Consider the following 20,822-nt stretch of genomic DNA (forward strand, 5'->3'; position numbering starts at 1 on the left):
TTGAGGGTGATTTAGAGATGTGGATCAGAAATTGGCTAGCTGAAAGAAGACAGAGGGTGGTGATTGATGGGAAATGTTCAGAATGGAGTTCAGTTACAAGTGGCGTACCACAAGGATCTGTTCTGGGGCCGTTGCTGTTTGTCATTTTTATCAATGACCTAGAGGAAGGCGCAGAAGGGTGGGTGAGTAAATTTGCAGACGACACTAAAGTCGGTGGTGTTGTCGACAGTGCGGAAGGATGTAGCAGGTTACAGAGGGACATAGATAAGCTGCAGAGCTGGGCTGAGAGGTGGCAAATGGAGTTTAATGTAGAGAAGTGTGAGGTGATTCACTTTGGAAGGAATAACAGGAATGCGGAATATTTGGCTAATGGTAAAGTTCTTGGAAGTGTGGATGAGCAGAGGGATCTAGGTGTCCATGTACATAGATCCCTGAAAGTTGCCACCCAGGTTGATAGGGTTGTGAAGAAGGCCTATGGAGTGTTGGCCTTTATTGGTAGAGGGATTGAGTTCCGGAGTCATGAGGTCATGTTGCAGCTGTACAAAACTCTAGTACGGCCGCATTTGGAGTATTGCATACAGTTCTGGTCACCGCATTATAGGAAGGACGTGGAGGCTTTGGAGCGGGTGCAGAGGAGATTTACCAGGATGTTGCCGGGTATGGAGGGAAGATCTTATGAGGAAAGGCTGATGGACTTGAGATTGTTTTCGTTAGAGAGAAGAAGGTTAAGAGGAGACTTAATAGAGACATACAAAATTATCAGGGGGTTAGATAGGGTGGACAGTGAGAGCCTTCTCCCGCGGATGGAAATGGCTAGCACGAGGGGACATAGCTTTAAACTGAGGGGTAATAGATATAGGACAGAGGTCAGAGGTAGGTTCTTCACGCAAAGAGTGGTGAGGCCGTGGAATGCCCTACCTGCAACAGTAGTGAACTCACCAACATTGAGGGCATTTAAAAGTTTATTGGATAAGCATATGGATGATAATGGCATAGTGTAGGTTAGATGGCTTTTGTTTCGGTGCAACATCGTGGGCCGAAGGGCCTGTACTGCGCTGTATCGTTCTATGTTTTATTGTGTATACCCTTTCACAATAAGAAACTTTAGAGTTTCGCAAAAAATGTTATGTTTGGTACTGCAATGATCTTCAGAATCAATTAGCAGATTTTAGAAACCGAAGTACAGCAGTAAGCCAATCAGTCCCTCAAGCATGTTCTACCATCCAATTACATGCTCATTCATCTGTATTTCATACCCACCCGCCTTGGTTACATATCCCTTATTACTCCTTAGATGGCTTTTGTTTCGGTGCAACATCGTGGGCCGAAGGGCCTGTACTGCGCTGTATCGTTCTATGTTCTATGACTGATCTGTCCCCTGTAAGAACACTATTCACGACTCCCTATGCTGCTCTTGCTCATGTATTTGCTTTGTTTGGCCCCCTTGTTCCGCAATGTAACCAATCGGTGTTGATGTACCATTTGTCAATGTACTCTGTTGATTATTCTTTTTGTCTACTTTGTACGCACTGTGTACGTTCCCTCGGCCGCAGAAAAATACTTTTCACTACTTCGGTACAGGTGACAAAAATCAAATCAAATCATTAACATGGTTGTTATAATTTCGAAACTTGCAGGTGACATAAAATTCAACCAGGAAAAGTGGTCAACAGTGAAGAGGATCATAACAGACTTTTGAGGAGAATAGATAGATTGGTGAAATGGGCAGACACGTAGCAGATGAAATTTAGTACAGTGAAGTTTGAGTTGATGTGTTCTGTTAGAAAGGAATGAGAATCATAGAATTTACACTGCAGAAGGAGGCCATTCAGCCATCGAGTCTGCAGTGGCTCTTGGAAAGAGCACCCTACTTAAGCCCACGCCTCCACCCTATCCCCGTAACCCCACCCAGCACTAAGGGCAAATTTGGACACTAAGGGCAATTTAGCTTGGCCAATCCACCTAAGCTGCACATCTTTGGACTGTGGGAGGAAACCGGAGCACCCGGAGGAAACCCACGCCGACACGGGGAGAACGTGCAGACTCCGCACAGACAGTGACCAAAGCTGGGAATCGAACCTGGGACCCTGGAGCTGTGAAGTAACTGTGCTAACCACTGTGCTACTTTGCTGCCCTAAGAGGCGATTATAAACTCAATTATAGTATTTTAAAGGGGGCGCAGGAGCAGGAAGATCAAAGGATGTTATGTACATAAATCTTTTAAAGATGACAGGAGAGGTTGGAAAGGCTGTTTTTGAAAGAAAAAAACATGGATTCCTTGTAAATAGAATAGATCACTCACCTGATGTGCAGTAAAGCAGCATAACTTGATTTTTTTTTCTTGTAGAATGCAAAAGGAATTATGCGGAACCTTTGTGAAAAGCTGATTAGGCTTCAATTGGGATATCGTGTTCAGTTCTGCGTACCACACTTTAGAAAGGATGTTGAGGTCCGGGAAAGGCTGAACATTTTTATGAATGGCGCCAGTAATGAGGAACTTCAATTAAACTGTCCTAAAATCTCCTTTTGTTTCAATAAAACTCTTAGGAAGTGCCTTGAGAAGTTTTGTTACGTTAAATGTGTTGTATAAATGCAAGATCTTGGAGAGACTAGAGAAACTGTGATTATTCTCCTCAAGAACAGAAGCGGTTATATAGTAGAGGTGTTGAAAATCATGAATTACTTAGAATTTACAGTGCAGAAGGAGGCCATTCGGCCCATCGAGTCTGCACCGGCTCTTAGAAAGAGCACCCTACCCAAGTCCACACTATCCCCGTAACCCAGTAACCCCACCCAGCACTAAGGGCAATTTTGGACACTAAGGGCAATTTAGCTTGGCCAATCCACCTAACCTGCACATCTTTGGACTGTGGGAGGAAACCGGAGCACCCGGAGGAAACCCACGCAGACACTGGGAGAACGTGCAGACTCCGCACAGACAGTGACCCAGCGGGGAATCGAACCTGGGACCCTGGAGCTGTGAAGCAATTGTGCTAACCACCATGCGAATAACATAGATACAAATTTTGGGGAAACTAGATAAGTATTTGAGGAAGAGAGGAATTAGATGGTTACCATGGTAGATTTAGATCAAGAAAGATGGGAGGAGGTTCAAGGGAAGATTAAAACCTGCATATACTGGTTGGGCCAAATAATTTGGATGTGATTCTCCGATGCGGCGCGCCACTGCCAGCGGTGGGATTCTTCATCTCGCTAGCCGGCCAATGGGGTTTCCCATTGTGGGCAGCCCCTCGCCGTCAGGAAATTCCCGGGCATGGGTGCGCTGCCGGCGCAATGGAGAATCCCCTTGTTTCTGTGCTGTCCTATTTAACCAGGTTGGCCTTTCTCCACAGTGAGGCATTTAGACTGTTACAGAAGCAACTCATGAACAACAAAGAACAAAGAAAAGTACAGCACAGGAACAGGCCCTTCGGCCCTCCAAGCCCGTGCCGACCATGCTGCCCGTCTAAACTAAAATTTTCTACACTTTCTGGGTCCATATCCCTCTATTCCCATCCTATTCATGTATTTGTCAAGATGCCCCTTAAATGTCACTATCGTCCCTGCTTCCACCACCTCTTCCGGCAGTGCGTTCCAGGCACCCACTACCATCTGTGTAAAAAAGCTTGCCTCGTACATCTCCTCTAAACCTTGCCCCTCGCACCTTAAACCTATGCCCCCTAGTAATTGACGCTCTACCCTGGGGAAAAGCCTCTGAGTATCCACTCTGTCTATGCCCCTTATAATTTTGTAGACCTCTATCAGGTCGCCCCTCAACCACCGTCGTTCCAGTGAGAACAAACCGAGTTTATTCAACCGCTCCTCATAGCTAATGCCCTCCATACCAGGCAACATCCTGGTAAATCTCCTCTGCACCCTCTCTAAAGCCTCCACATCCTTCTGGTAGTGTGACGACCAGAATTGAACACTATACTCCAAGTGTGGCCTAACTAAGGTTCTATACAGCTGCAACATGACTTGCCAATTCTTATACTCAATGCCCCGGCCAATGAAGGCAAGCATGCCGTATGCCTTCTTGACTACCTTCTCCACCTGTGTTGCCCCTTTCAGTGACCTGTGGACCTGTACACCTAGATCTCTCTGACTGTCAATACTCTTGAGGGTTCTACCATTCACTGTATATTTCGTACCTGCATTAGACCTTCCAAAATGCATTACCTCACATTTGTCCGGATTAATCTCCATCTGCCATCTCTCCGCCCAAGTCTCCAAACAATCTAAATCCTGCTGTATCCTCTGACAATCCTCATCACTATCCGCAATTCCACCAACCTTTGTGTCGTCTGCAAATTTACTAATCAGACCAGTTACATTTTCCTCCAAATCATTTATATAGACTACGAACAGCAAAGGTCCCAGCACTGATCCCTGCGGAACACCACTAGTCACAGCCCTCCAATCAAAAAGGCACCGCTCCATTGCTACTTTCTGCCTTCTATGACATAGCCAGTTGTATCCACCTTGCCAGCTCACTCCTGATCCCGTGTGACTTCACCTTTTCTACCAGTCTACCATGAGGGACCTTGTCAAAGACCTTACACTGAAGTCCATACAGACAACATCCACTGCCCTACCTGCATCAATCATCTTTGTGACCTCTTCGAAAAACTCTGTATCAGGTTAGTGAGATGCGACCTCCCCTTCACAAAACCATGCTGCCTCTCACTAATACGTCCATTGCTTCCAAATGGGAGTAGATCCTGTCTCGAAGAATTCTCTCCAGTAATTTCCCTACCACTGACGTAAGGCTCACCGGCCTGTAGTTCCCTGGATTATCCTTGCTACCCTTCTTAAACAAAGGAACAACATTGGCTATTCTCCAGTCCTCCGGGACGTCATCTGAAGACAGTGAGGATCCAAAGATTTCTGTCAAGGCCTCAGCAATTTCCTCTCTAGCCTCCTTCAGTATTTTGGGGTAGATTCCATCAGGCCCTGGGGACTTATCTACCGTAATATTTTTCAAGACGCCCATCCCCTCGTCTTTTTGGATCTCAATGTGACCCAGGCTATCTACACACCCTTCTCCAGACTCAACATCCACCAATTCCTCCTTTTTGGTGGATACTGATGCAAAGTATTCATTTAGTACCTTGCCCATTTCCTCTCGCTCCACACATAGATTCCCTTGCCTCGCCTTCAGTGGGCCAACCCTTTCCCTGGCTAGCCTCTTGCTTTTTATGTATGTGTAAAAAGCCTTGGGATTTTCCTTAACCCAATTTGCCAGTGAACCTGAGAAGGCATCCACATCAAATGCAAATCTGCAATGTTTTCTTTTCCTTTGGATAAAGCTCTAATAATGATTTATTTTATTCCATTCATGATTTTAAAAAAAATGTGTTCCATTTATTTTTGATGAAAAGGAACTTGAGATTCAGCAGAGGCAAAGAGACCTAAAAAATAATTCTCGTTTTTGAGACTTAATTCATGTGTATGCGCCAAGCATGTTCCATTGAAGAAAAATCACAATGCTTTTTACATATGTTACAGAGTAACCATCATTTGGTTCGCATTCAAGCAAAAACAGCTAGATGTTGATTGGTGATTGAATAATTGTGACTGGTGTTGGGAGAGGCTTCAAGGGAAACAATTTGCTAAATTCCAGTATCAAATGAGCTTGTTATAGCAACTTTTGTGACTTCAGATTGTTACAAATGCTTCATAGTCAATAAGTGGTTTTGAAGTTTATTAATCTGTAACATAAATGGGGAAATTCAGCAGCTAATTTGTGCATAGCAACAATCCACAAACAGCGAGAGATACAGATAGCACTGCACTCGAGACATTAACTTCAGAAATTGTACTGAGATTGGGTTATCCTGATTTCCTTTGTTTGCTGACAATGCCCTCTGTTGCCTCGGCTCCAAGCTTTGGAATACCTTTGCTAAACCTCTCTGCGTCACATCTATTCGCTCCTGAAAATTGAATCTATTTGGCCATGCTTTTTTGTCACCTGTCCTAGTATCTCGATGTGGCTCAATGTCAAATGTTGTCATATGATCCTTCTATATGGGGTATTTTACAACATTAAAAGCATATCCATACAAATTTGTGTGTGGACCAGAAATTGAGTGGCAGTTTGTTCCTGAGAAAACAGTTGAACTCTCTGGCTAGGTCAGATTAAAAAGTAATTTGGTCCCATTATGAAAGAACCAACACAGATGACAAGGTACACAAATTAAATATCAGACAATTGTGACGTTTAAGATTAACGCTGCCGACGGACCTCTGTTGGCGGATATGGAGGAGTAAGTCGCACATTTGGTGGCTCCCGCTCGGGTCGGACCTTTGGACCTATTTCCCCCGATTTTCTACCGGGCTTGAATTGTAAAACTGATGACAGAGACAATTGTGTACTGAATTCCCACATCGGTGCATGGAGAGAAGGACTAGAAGTGCTCATAAAGGCAGAAACAGAAAGACAGAGAAGGCTTGGGCTGAAGTTGCAGCAGGAGACAGCATGGCGGAGGACCGGACCTCTGGTTTGTCGACCCAGCGGTCAACGGAGCAGCTGATGCAAGTTATTCAGGAAGGCTTAGCTAAGCAGAAACGGGACTGCTTGGACCCGATAAAAGAGTCAATTGAGCAGCTGGAGCTTAGATTGGACACCCAAGATCGTGCGATCCAGAAGGTAGAGAAGGTGCTGGCTGAGCAGGAGGAACATCAAACTGCAGTGGAGTTGGATGCTGAGAGACCAGCAGAAGAAGCTCCTGGAGAAGGTGGAGTACCTAGAGAAAAGCTCCCGCTGGCAGAACTTGAGAATCGTTGGGCTCCCGGAGGGGTCCGAAGGAGCAGATGCTGGGGCATACATCGCAGACATGTTTAAGAACCTGGTGGTGGACTGAGAACTTTTGAACTTTGCTGCAACGTTTATGGGGGGGTGGGGGTTGTTTTTCTGTTTTTTGGAAAAAAAAGTTTCCCGTTTTTTGTTTTGTGGAAGTTGTTTGTAATGCCTTCTGTATTGATTTGGGACCAGTGGCAGAGCTGAGTGAGTTAAGGTTTTCATTTGCACTGTTGGGGGATGGAGGTGTGCTTGTTTTGGTGTTTTTCTGTCGGGCAATTGTGCGGGGATTGTTTGATGTTACAGTATGTTTGTACGATTCGGGGGGGGGGGGGGAACAACAGGTGGGAGACTATCCGGCGCCAGGGATGGGGGCCACCAAGCTAGCTGGGCGGGCTAGCTCCGGAAGCGTAGTGGGGGGGGTGCATATGTTCGGTTTATTAGAGGGATTGGGTTACAGAGTGTTGTTACTTGGGGGGGAAGAAAATGTTCTGTTGATGAGAGAGGGACTTGGGCTAAGGGACCGAGAGGAGGTTGGGGGGCAGAGGCTACCTGGGGGTGGACCGGTGGAGGCGCGCGGAGCATGGGCTAGAGGTGGGCCCAATAAAGGGGATGGCTGATCGGCCAAGGGTGGGGGGGAGGCGGCAATGAGCCCCCTAATTAGGCTGATCACCTGGAATGTTCGAGGGTTAAATGGGCCGGTCAAGCGGGCACGTGTGTTCACGCATCTTAGGGGACTGAAGGCGGACGTGGTAATGTTGCAGGAGACTCACCTTAGAGTAACTGACCAGATTAGATTGAGGAAAGGCTGGATCAGTCAGGTCTTTCACTCGGGACTGGATTCAAAGACTGGAGGGTTACGATCCTGATCAATAAGTGGGTGGTGTTTGAGGTGGGTAAAATAGCCTTGGATGTGGGTGGTCAGTGGGAAACTGGAGGGGGTGCATGTGGTATTAGTAAATGTGTATGCGCCAAATTGGGATGATGTGGAGTTTATAAAGAGGATGCTGTGGAAGATACCTTCCTGGACTCGCACAGATTGGTCATGGAAGAGGACTTCAAAACCGTTATTGACCCTGGCTTGGACCGATCAAGCTCTAAAACCGGCAGGGTGCCAGCAATGGCAAAGGAACTAAAAGGGTTCATGGAGCAGATGGGGGGGGGGCGGATCCATAGATATTTGTCAAAATTTCTCAAAAGTGGACGGGGAGCTGGTAGAAGGGCTGGGGCCCCCGACCGGGTTGGAAGACATAGTGCAGGGTCTGAAGGCCATGCAGTCGGGTAAAGCCCCAGGGCCGGACGGGTACCCAGTGGAGTTTTATAAAAAGTACTCTGGGATATTGAGGCCGGTGTTGATGAGGATGTTCAATGAGGCAAGGGAAAGAGGGGTGCTGCCCCCGACGATGTCACAGGCCACTATTTAGCTGATTCTGAAGCGCAACAAGAACCCGGAGCTGTGTGGGTCCTACAGGCCGATATCCCTGTTGAATGTGGACGGCAAACTGCTGGCCAAAATTTTGTCCTCCAGGATTGAGGATTGTGTTCCGGACGTTATTGGGGAGGACCAGACAGGGTTTGTTAAGGGTAGGCAGTTGGTGGCCAATGTAAGAAGGTTGTTAAACGTAATCATGATGCCCCGGGAAGGTAGGGAGGTGGAGGTAGTGATTGCAATGGATGCAGAAAAGGCTTTTGATCGGGTAGAATGGGATTATCTGTGGGAGATACTGGGACGGTTCGGATTTGGGCGGGGCTCTATTGACTGGGTCAGGTTGCTGTATCAGGCTCCTGTGGCAAGCGTACGAACGAATAGGACAACATCGGACTATTTTAGACTGCACTGGGGGACGAGACAGGGGCCCCTCTACCCACTGTCTGAGAGCCTCAAGGGGCTAGTCCGGGGGGGGAGCACAGAGTCTCACTCTATGCAGACGACCTGCTTCTGTATGTATCGTGTAGAAGATTGTAGTTTAGTCGGGCAGTATGGTCGGCACGGGCTTGGAGGGCCGAAGGGCCTGTTCCTGTGCTGTACATTTCTTTTGTTCTTTGTATCAGACCCAATAGAGGGGATGGAAGAAATCATGAGGATTCTAGGAGAATTTGGCCGGTTTTCGGCGTAAGCTAAATATGGGGAAAAGTGAGATGTTTGCGGTCCAGGCGAGGGGACAGGCGAGGCGATTGGGGCACTGCCGTTTAGATTAGTGGGGGAAGCTTTCGGTACCTAGGCATTCAAGTGGTGCGGGAATGGGGGAATGGGACCAGCTGCATAAATTTAATCTGGCCCGACTAGTAGACTAAATGATGGATTATTTTCGGAGATGGGACGCGTTCCCGTTGTCATTAGCTGGGAGGGTGCAGACGATGAAGATGACGGTCCTCCCGAGATTCCTTATCGTGTTTCAATGTCTCCCCATCGTTATTCCGCGGTCCTTTTTTCAACGGGTCAACAAAGTGATTACTGGCTTTGTTGGGGCGGGCAAGACCCCGCGAGTAAGGAAGGTAATGCTTGAGCGGAGTCGGGGAGAGGGCGGGCTGGTGCTGCAAGATTTTAGCAACTATTACTGGGTGGCGAATATAGCCATGATCAGGAAGTGGGTGGTGGGGGGTCGGCATGGGAACATATGGAGGCGGCCTCATGCAAGGGCACCAGTCTGGGGGCGTTGGTAACTGCACCTCTGCCGTTCCGGCTGGCATGGTACTCCACCAGCCCCATGGTGGTGGCGGTCCTGAGAGTCTGGGGGCAATGGAGGAGACATGTGGGAGCAAAGGGAGCATCGGTCTGGTCCCCAACTGTAATAATCACCGGTTTGCCCTGGGAAGTATGGATGGGGGGTTCCGGATATGGCAGAGAGCAAGGATTGAGAAGATGGGGGATATGTTTCCGAGTATGAGGGTGCTGGAGGAGAAGTTTGGATTGGCGGGGGGAAACAAATTCGGGTATCTGCAGGTGCGGGACTTCATACTTAAACAGGTGTCAACCTTCCCGCTCCTACCGCTAAGGGGGATTCAGGACAGGGTAGTTTCTAGAGGGTGGATAGGAGAAGGGAGCGTCTCTGACATTTACAAGGAACTTATGGGGCCAGAGGAGATGCAGACCGAGGAGCTGAAGCGCAAGTGGGAGGAGAGATAGAGGATGGTCTATGGGCGGACGCGTTGAGTAGAGTCAACGCGTCCGCAACAGCCTGGCACAATTCAAGGTCGTTCACCGGGCTCATATGACAGCGGCCCAGATGAGCAGATTCTTTGGGGTGGAAGACAAGTGTGCAAAATGTGCGGGAGGACCAGCGAACCATGTCCACATGTTCTGGGAATGTCCGAAGCTTAGGGGATTTTGGCAGGAGTTTGCAGATGTCATGTCCACGGTGTTAAAAACAAGGGTGGCACTGAGTCCAGAGTTGGCGATTTACGGTGTGTCGGAAGACCCGGGAATCCAGGAGGAGAAAGAGGCAGATGTTGTGGATTTTGCTTCTCTGGTAGCCCGGAGACGGATACTATTAGCTTGGAGGGACTCCATGCCCCCGAAGTCGGAGACCAGGCTGTCGGACATGGCTAGCTTTCTCTGTTTGGAGAAAATCAAGTTCGCCTTGAGAGGGTCACTGTTAGGGTTCACCCGGAGGTGGCAGCCGTTCATTGACTTTTTCGCGGAAAATTTATCGACAGCAGAAGGGTTTTTTTTAAGTTTAGCTTAGAGTAGGGGGTTAATAAAGGTGGGACCTGTAAGGGAGGGAGATGGCTTTTGCACTAGGATATAGTTTCATGTACAATGTTTATTTTGTTGTTATAATACCAAAAATACCTCAATAAAATGCTTCTTAAAAAAAAAGTTTAACTCTGCCAAACCTGGGGAATATTTAGTTACACTAACCCACCCCTAGCCAAGCTATTCACTACAGCTACAACACTGGCATCTATCTGGCAATGTAAGAAAATTGCCTAGGTATGTCTTGTACACAAGAAACAGGACAAATGCAATCCAGCCAATTACCGCCTCATTGGTCATCAGTAAAGTGATGGGAATGGATCATCAGCAATGCTTTCAAGCGGCCCGTATTCAGGAATAACCTGCTCGCTGACACTTCGTTTGGGTTGTGCCAGTGTCACTCCGCTCCTGACCTCATTACAGCCGTAGTTCAAACATGGATAAAGAACTGAACTTCAGTGGTGAAGTGCGAGTTACTCCCCTCGTCATCAAGGCAGCATTTGACCAGGCATGGCATCAAGGAACTACAGCAAAACTAGAGTCAATAGGATTCAGGGGTAAACCCTCTGCTGCTTGGAGTCATACCTGGCACAAAGAAAGATGGTTGTGGTGTTGGAAGTCGATCATCTCAGCTCTAGGACTGCAGGAGTTCCTCAGGTCCAACCATCTTCAGCTGCTTCATCAATGACCTCCCTTTGATCATAAGGTCAGAAATGGGGATGTTTGGTGATGACTGCACCTCAGCGCCATTCAAGATGACTCGAGAACTAAAACCGCCCATGTCCAAATACAGCAAGACCTGAGCAAAAGAGAAAATGCTGGAAAATCTCAGCAGGTCTGGCAGCATCTGTAGGGAGAGAAAAGAGCTAACGTTTCGAGTCCAGATGATCCTTTGTCAAAGCTGAGCTTTGACTGAGCAATATCCAGTCTTGGGCTGACGTTGCGAGTAACATTTGTGCAACATAAGTGCCATCTCCAATAAGAGAGGATCTAATCATCGTCCCTTGGCTTTCAATGGCAAATCCATCGCTGAAACTCCCACTATCAACATCCTGGGGGTACCGTTGACCACAAACTGAACTGGACGAGCCATATAAATACCGTCGCCACAAGAGCAGGTCAAAGACTAGAAATCCTGCAGTGAGTAACTCTCCTCCTGACTCTCCAAAACCTAACCACCATCTACAAGGCGCAAGTCACGAGTGTGGTGGAATATCCTCCACTTTCCTGGATGAGTAAAGCTCCAAAACCGCTACACCATCCAGGACAAATCAGCCCACTTGAGTACTACCCATTCCACAAGCATTCAATCCCTCCACCACTGTCGAACAGTGGCAGTTGTATGTACCATCTACAAGATGCACTGCAGGAACGCACCAACGCTCCTTCAGCATACCTTACAAATTTTATGACCGCAACCATCTAAAAGGACAAGCGCAGCAGACACATGGGAACACCACCGCCTGGGGGTTCCCCACCATGTTGCTCACCATTCTGACTTGGTAATATATCTCCGTTTCTTCACTGCCGCTGGGTCAAATTCCTGGAACTCTCCCTAACTGCTCTGTGGGACTGCAGCAGTTCAAGTGATAGCTCACCACCACCTTCTCAAGGGCAAATAGGGATGGACAATAAATATTGGCCTAGCCAGCAATGACAAAATCCTGTAAATGAATAATAAAATAAAATTTAAGGAGAATAATTTTATAAGTACAATGATTGAGACTTTTAATCGTAAAATAAGGCAAGGTACATTGGTGGCCAGCTTTCATGGAAAGTGAGGAGAGTTGGGAGCTAAAGGCAGAGAAGACCACCAAGAACCTCCAGTTGACCAATACAAATATGTTCCTGATAAAAGCGAAACATGTTTGTGACTCGAGAGGATGATCTGGAATGATGCAGTATTGTCACAGAGGACGGGATTGCTCGAAGGTATATATGAAGTGTTGGAGAGTCTATTGCTGGAAGATAAATTTCCCTTCTTCATTGGTGACTTGGAGAATTTGATGCTATGTTGCTTTCCAAGAGCAAGGGTACAATATGAGACCGTAGAAAATCCTGCACGGACCTAGGACTTAATTAAGGATTTTGCGAGGTGACTTTTAAGTGCTGGGGAATAGATGAGGAAGCAAGATCTTGCAAGTAATCCTGTTAGAATTGTTGCCAGTTTCACCTACTACACAAGGTGTTACAAGACATGAAGTATATGAATGCATGGATCTGGGATTGGTATTGAAGGAAGAGTTCAAATTTCTTGCACATAGGGGAAGATTAGAGATGAGATCTCAGGTGCACAATTACCATACAAACATATGAATTTGGGACAGGATCAGGCCACTTGACTGTTTGAGCCTGCTCTGTCATTCAATAAGATCATGACCAACCTGATTGTAACCTTAATTCTGTATACCCACCTAACTCCGATAACCTTTCACTCACTTGCTTCTCAAGAACCTATCTACCTCTGCCTTAACAATATTCAAAGTCTCTGCTTCCACCGCCTTTTGAGGAAGAAAATTCCAAAGACTCGCAGTCCTGAGAGAAAACATTTCTCCTCGTGTCTTAATGGGTGACCCCTTATTTTTAAATAGTGACATTTAGTTCTAGATTCTCCCACAAGAGGAAACATCCTCTCAATATCCACCTTGTCGAGACCCCTCAGGATTTTCTTTGTTTCAATCAAGTCACCTCTTACTCTGCTAAACTTCAGCGAAAGCAAGCCTAGCCTGTTAAACCTTTCCTTGTTGATGCAGTTACATTGTGTATCTTGTGTGTCCTATTATGTATTTTCTTTTTATTTTATTTTCAAGTACTTAATGATCTGTTGAGCTGCTCGCAGAAAAATACTTTTCACTGTACCTCTGTATACGTGACAATAAACCAAACCAATCTATTCCAGATATTATTAGCCTAGTAAATCCTCTCTGAACTGCTTTCAGTGTATTTACATCCTTGCTTGACTAAGGACACCAATACTGTACAAAGTACACCAGATGTGCTCTCACCAATGTCTTGTATAACTAAAACATGCAACCCCCTTCCTGTTGTATTCAATTCCCCTCGTAATAAACAATAACATTAGCTTTCCTAATTACATGACCTACCTGCATCTCTGCAATCTTTCATTGTGTAAATAATATGCTTTAAAAAAAATTTCCTGCCAATGTAGACTATTTTAGTTTCCCACATTATATTCCATTTGTCAGATCTTTGTCCATTCACAACCTATCTATATTGCTTTCTTGCCTCCTTATGTCCTCTTCGCATCTTTGTACCATCAGAGAATCTAACAACGATACCTTTGGCCCCTTCATCCAAGTCATCTATATAATTGTTAAAATGTTGAGGCCCCAGCACACCACTTGTTACATCTTGCCAACCAGGAAAAGACCCATTTATGCCAACTCTGTTTCCTGTTGGCTTGCCAATCTTCTACCCTTGCCGATATGTTACCCCCGACACCCATGAGCTTTGATTTTGCTCAATAACTTTTTAATGTGGCACCTTATCAAATGCCTTCTGGAAATCTAAATATAGTACATTCACTAATCCCCTTTATCCACATCGTATTTTACTTCAATGAACTTCAACAAATTGGTCAAATATGATTTCCTTTTCACAAATCCATGTTGACTCTGCGTGATTGCCTTGAATTTATCCAAGTGTTCTGCTATAACGTCTTTAATAATCACTTCTAACATTTTCCCCGTGACAGATGTTGAGCTAACTTCCTGTTGTTTTCTGTCTCTCTTTTTAAAAACAGGAGTTGCCTTCACTATTTTTCAATCTAATGGGACCTTTCCCGAATCGAGGGAATATCGGAGTTGGAAAATTAAAACTAACGCATCAGCTATCTCACTAACCCATTTCTTTTAAGACCTTGCTGAGAGGGAAAATTGGGCAGTGATTTTAATTTCCACTAAGGTGGAAGCAATTAATTCTCAGTTACATCTATCTTTCTTAAATCTCAATTTGCCCTAACAATTCTACCCTGACAATAGCAAATCTGTTTGATGTTTCCTCCATGAACACAGGCAATCTTAATTTAGAATGATTCGAAGTGGAAATAGAAACAAAATTCACTCAAGATTGCAAAAGCACTTACTAAATTGGGAGAGACCACAAACAATGAGGAACCGTTGATCAAATATAGAAGACACTGGATTGATTCAGCAGCTAGCTAGACAAGTGGAAGGTATTGTATAATGCAAAGTCATGAGACTGAAAAATGGAAGAAAGCTGTGACAATATATATTGAGGAATATTATTTTATAAGGCAGACCATGAGAGATTAAGATAGGTGGATAGGTTTTTCTGTCCGTTACAGTTGTAAAGAAGCAGTCATGAAGAAAATAAATAAGGGCTTGGACTGTGCAACCAGAAGTGTAGAATACACCATCTGAGTTTGTCCATGCACTGGTCCAGCACAACGAGTTTTAAAAAATAAAAAATAAAAATTCATTCACTGAAATGAGAATTGCTGGCTAGGTCAGCATTTTTTGCTCATTCTTAATTGTCCTCAAGAAGGTGGTGGTGAGCAGCCACCTTGAACCGCTGCAGGCACACCCACAGTGCTGTTGGAGTGTTTCAGGATTTTAAACCAGCATCAAAAGAAGCGGTGATATAATTCCAAGTCAGGGTGGTGGTGTCCCAACCTCCGACAGTGGTGGTGTCCCAACCTCCGACGGAAACTCAACAGTTTCTTCATCGTTTTGTGGCAGAGACATCCAAGCTTTACAGACCATTCAGCAAATGTCAGGCAAATTGATAGGCCAGTGTTTTTCAAACTTCTTTTCCTGGGGCCCATATTTACCAACCGGCCGACCTTCACACCCATGCCGGCCAACCTTTGTGACACCATTTTCACTTGCCGTCCTCACAATCTCACTTGCTTAGTGATTCAATGTTACATTTCTGCTAAGGGCTTCAGCTGACGATTCAGGTTGTCGCTGCATCCTTCAAATAATATCAACTGATTTTTCCTCAACCTTGCCATGCTTATTCTTGAAATGCCTTTGAAGTTTTGAGGGTTTTAAACTTTCATTTGCCAGTATTTCCTGCATATAACACAAGGCTTGTATCCTGATTTACATTGGGAAAATTATTAATGTGCTACGTCAGGAAATTACCATTATTCTGCTTTATACCCGATTTCAGTTTCTTCTTAATGAGTTGTTCACCAGAGGCCCTGAAGCTCTGGACACAGCTCACACCAGCTCTGCTTTGTCCTGCTGTGGACTCTCCTGGAAGCTCACTCTAGCAGATTCAATTGAGAGATCCTGGCCTGTTTGTGTCTCTGACCCTCTCTTCCTTATTACAAATGATCCATCTTCAGCCCTTCACACAGTCCTGTTGCTTGCTTGGTGGCAGCTACAAAATGGAGAAATCTCTCCTGTGATTTTGCACCCAAAGCATGAATCTAGAGGGTGCGTGACCTGTCTCTTGCCGCTTCGGGCAGGAAGACCAGCGTTCACATTTAAAAGCCGGTCGCAGCTGTTGGTCCTTCATCCACTATCCACAGCACGGTAGCACAAGTGGCTAGCAGTGTGGCTTCACAGCGCCAGGGTCCCAGGTTCGATTCCCTGCTGGGTCACTGTCTGTGCGGAGTCTGCACATTCTCCCCGTGTCTGCGTGGGTTTCCTCCGGGTGCTCCGGTTTCCTCCCACAGTCCAAAGACGTGCAGGTTAGGTGGATTGGCCATGATAAAATTGCACTTAGTGTCCAAAAAGGTTAGATGGGGTTATTGAGTTACGGGGATAGGGTGAAAGCGAGGACTTAAGTGGGTCGGTGCAGACTCGATGGGCCAAGTGGCCTCCTTCTGCACTGTATGTTCTATGTTCTTAATTGCTACGACCAGTTGCTCTGCGACCCTCCCAACAACCGCCCAACCCACCCACTCAGGTCGCGACCTGAGTTTGAAAAACCATGAGCTGGGCAACTGCGTTATGGCGGCTGATGGAAAGCAGATGGATTGTGCCACATTAGGGTGCTACATTAGGTTCTTGAACTGGATACTAGATACCGATGAGGCTGACTAGGAGTCACTGACTCGATCACGGTTTTGAGGTTGGGGAATATAGATTTTATGGCACAAAAGAGTGAAATGAGGTAACCAGGTTAATTAGGCTGATGAGGCCAAGAGATGGACAATAGCAAGTCACCTGATTCCAAAATGAAAGCAAATGTCATGGAATAATAAAATTACACCATACTGTTTTCTTTACAAAATCTTTGACATTATTCTACTCATCTCTGACATCCCTTTAACAATGCAGGGGAAAATTAATTTTTTTATGCAGGATTGCAAACCACAAAGTGGGAGGAACTGAAATGTTAACACTGAATGCAAATGCCTGAAGTTGTATGTGTTTAAATAGAATACCTATGAGGAAAATTGGTTGATGGAAAATTTGTTGTTTTGTGGCCAACATATAGCAATGGAAAACAGCGGAGTGTTACGTGCCCAGAATCACTTGTTTTATTTTTAGTAAGCAATTGGCTGCTGATATGTATCTTCTGTAAGTCATTGTGCTTTGTAGTTTGAACACTGGCCCTGATAAACTGATTTTCTTTTGGATTAGGAGACAAAGATGGCGGTAAGGTGACAACAGTGGTGGCAACACCTGGACAGGGTCCAGATCGGCCGCAGGAGGTCAGCTACACCGACACCAAGGTGATTGGCAATGGTTCTTTTGGTGTCGTTTACCAGGCAAAGCTATGTGATACAGGGGAGCTGGTGGCCATCAAAAAAGTTTTGCAGGACAAGAGATTTAAGGTAAGGGATACAATTCATTTTAACTGGAAATTTCAGAGAGCGGTTGACAGAAGTTACATTTTCTACCCTTTTGGCATTGGTTGGGTGGGCAAAGAAATAGATGTGTCTAAAGTAACGAGCCGACCCAAGCTATTTCTCAATTTGATCACTTTGGGGATTAGCATGTTGTAATTCATTCTGAGGGTATTTAAATATCAGACTGTATGGAATTGAAATATTTTGTAGTTGGGCTCTTAAATGGACCTTGAATCGTGCTTCAGTAAAATTCTAGACACACACAAGTATTTTCTGATGGGTCGTTTGAAAATAGTTATATTTGTGGTAATCTGTTTTGTTTACAGACTATTTGCATAACTTAAAAATTGAGACTGAATGCAAGATCAATAGCATTCCACGATGTTTCAACCAAATTAGTTTATCGCATACCTTGACTATTGATGAATACATTTCAGTATGCTTCAGCCATGGCTCAGTTGATAGCACTCTACTCCCCAAGGTTGCAGTATCTCGTGTCTGAATGCAAAAATCAAGGCTGACACTCAATGCGGTACTGAGGAGAGCTGCACTGTTTGTGAGTTCTTTGGGATGTGATGGTAAACCATTTGCCTGCTTGGGTGGATGTACAAGGTTCAGTGGCACTGTTTCAAAGCAGAGGGGAGTTAACGGAGGGGAGAGTTGACCTCTGTGTATTGGCCAACGTTTATCCTTTAATCAAAATTACAGTAATAGTTTGTGTTCATTGGCGACTAGAGGATTTTCACAGTAACTTCATTACGGTGTTAATGCAAGCCTACTTGTGTCAATAATAAAGATTATTATGATTAATGTTTGAAGAAGTTTGTTATGTGCAAATTGGTTGCCGTGTTTCCAGCATTGCAACAGTGACTACGCTTGAAAAATGCTCCATTTGCTGTAAAGCTCATTGAGGCATTGGGTGTTGTGTAAAGGTCAAATCTGTCTTTTTTTTATTATCATCTGCAATCTTAATTTTGAGTTTAAAAGCTGAAAAAATAATTGGGCAAAGTTGAAGCAGCAAAGCTTACCGTGGAAAAGAAACAAATACTCATGCTTGATCACCTTGATAATGATCCAGTGCACTCTTAAGCTATTTATTGTTAATCCTTTAGGTATCAGTGTTCCAACATTGCGCTGACCAGATAACATTCAGTTTCAGTCCAGCAAATGAAGGTGCGATTCAGTTGCTTGGGATTTTCATCATTGTTTTGATCTAAAATTCAGCATATTGGTGTGAAATGGGGTCAAAAGATGCTTCTTGGGCAGTCCCTCAGGGTCGAGGATGACTTGCTTCCACTCTGGGGAGGTGGGTTCTGCAGTGGCTGAACAGTCCAATCCTGGATCTGCAGACTCTGCCGCAGGTTTGGCAGGTGGTGTTTGATTGGGTGGATGGGACACTCTGGATTCTGCGCACTTTCCGCTGTTTACGCTTGGTCTCTGTGTGCTCCACCCTGTGACTCTCGAGGTGATTGCCGCCTTCACGGATGCTTCTTCAGTTTCCCGATGGGAATGTTGCATTTATTTGGGGAGGCTTTCAGAGTGTCCTTGTAATGTTTCCTCTGCCCTCCAGTGATCACTTGCCATTGTAGAGCTTGGAGTAGGGCACTTGTTTCGGGAGTTTTGTGTCGGGCAAGCAGATAACGCGGCCAGCCTTTCGCAACTGGTTGAGTGTGACCAGTGCCTCGATACTGGTACCAATGTGAGCGTCCCCTCCCAGGCCAATATCCCCAGTACAAAAGATGCAATTCCATGTTAATGGGTGTCACATCCCAAGAGCGTTTTAAAAAGAAAAAAATCCTTGTATATGCAGAAGTGCTTTTTGCAACCACCAGGCACCTCAGAGTGTTTTACCACTGAAGTATGCTTGATATGTAGTCTCAGTTAATGTAGAAAGGGCACTTGAAATGCATTTGACACCGTATGTACTCTGGTAATATTCTGTTTGCGACACTTTAAACGTGCTTTTAGTTCCTTTTCATATGCGAACAACCAGCCCAACACCTGTCGAAGGAGCCTTGGGAGATTGGTTAATGTTGAGCAGTGTAAGAAGCTATGGTCCTTCAAGGCCGCCACAAGTTCTTTTTTGTTTTTCTTAATTTACTTTAATGTGTGGACTGCTAATGGCCTATGCTCATGCCCAATTATGTTCTCCTTCCCTACCACTTTCAACTTGTCCCAAATGGAGCTGCAGAGACTGGCAAGCTGGATGCCCAGCAGGCAGCCCTGAATTGCTAAATATGTTGAGGCACAATTTCATTTTAGTCGCTAGCCTGTAGTTGTCATTCTGTGGCTGAGCACTGGTTTAAACGTCTTTCTAAGATCTGTCATGCTAACTGAATGAGAAAGGTATTCATGGAGAAACAAAATGTGAATCCCCAATCTTGAAGAAAAAATGCTATCAGCTGAATGGTGGTGATGACGAACAAGCCACGCAGTTTTGAGAAATTTAATTTGTACAACATTTCAGTCAGTTGATCCTGAATTAGTTGATAAATCAACTATTTAGCACTGCACTCTAAATCATTTTCTTTCACAGCAGCCGTTTTGAACTGGCAAAATGGTAAATAGCATCAGTAGGATGTGCTTGAGTACGTATTTTTCAAAACTGAAATTAAACTGAGTTGAAGTATCTTCAGATGTGCACAACTTCCATATTTCTGGTTTACTAGTTCAGTAATTGAGAAGTTGTTTAGTTTGCATTTACTTCAGCACACCACTTTCCATACATTAAAAATAGCCCCTAGTATTTAACCTGTAACCATATATTTAATTCTTGACAATCTCAGAAGATCTGACAGAATCTGGGGAGAGAGAAGGGAGTTAATGTTTCGAGTCTGGATAGCTCTTTGTCAAAGAGAATCTTTGTTTTAGATTCCAGTTGCTTTTTCTTGCTATTTAATTCTTGCATTAGCCTAGAATTTCCATGACCTGGATTGTCCTAACAGGTTAGAGTTGAATTTTATTGAATGTCTTGGCCAGTTTGGACTTGCATACTTCAAGATTTTATATTTTTAATGTTGAACGGCAATGGTATTTAAATATTGAGAGCATAGCGAATGAATAAGAATTGGGTAATTTGGACATTCTGAATTATCCGAACAGGTGCCGGAATATGGTGACTAGGGGCTTTTTGCTGTAACTTCATTGCAGTGTTAATGTAAGCCTACTTGTGGCAATAAAGATAATTAATTAATTAAAGTGTAGATATAAGCAAATTTGAGATTAGAAAGCAATTCCTGATTGCATATGCAATATTCTCACATCACCCGTAGTAAATGCTATATCCACTCCTTTGAAAGGTAGTAGATAAATAACAAACTTAAGAATGAAACCGAAGCATATGTGATTAAATATGATTTAAATAACTCATGTTCCTTTGCTGTAGAGAATGTGGAATGTCCCTTGGAAATAAGGCTAGATAATGTAGGTTAAAATGTATCCTGGTGCTTTACGCTTAATTCCTTTTTGGTGGATGTCTCAAACAAATTGACACCATTGCCAGAAATGTAACATAACACATATCAACACCTTTATCG

At 44.7% G+C, this 20,822-nt stretch overlaps 1 protein-coding gene across 1 annotated transcript in view; it reads left to right on the forward strand.

Annotated features, from left to right (window-relative positions):
• The window catches only part of gsk3ba (glycogen synthase kinase 3 beta, genome duplicate a), a 223,177-nt gene that overhangs the window by 64,303 nt on the left and 138,052 nt on the right, over positions 1-20,822 (forward strand). Inside the window, exon 2 of the mRNA XM_072513692.1 lies at positions 17,078-17,271. Within this exon, the coding sequence (XP_072369793.1) occupies positions 17,078-17,271 (194 nt within the window). The remainder of the gene's footprint in view (positions 1-17,077; positions 17,272-20,822) is intronic.

Source organism: Scyliorhinus torazame, chromosome 8 (genome assembly GCF_047496885.1).
Source record: "Scyliorhinus torazame isolate Kashiwa2021f chromosome 8, sScyTor2.1, whole genome shotgun sequence".
Lineage (NCBI taxonomy): Eukaryota > Metazoa > Chordata > Chondrichthyes > Carcharhiniformes > Scyliorhinidae > Scyliorhinus > Scyliorhinus torazame.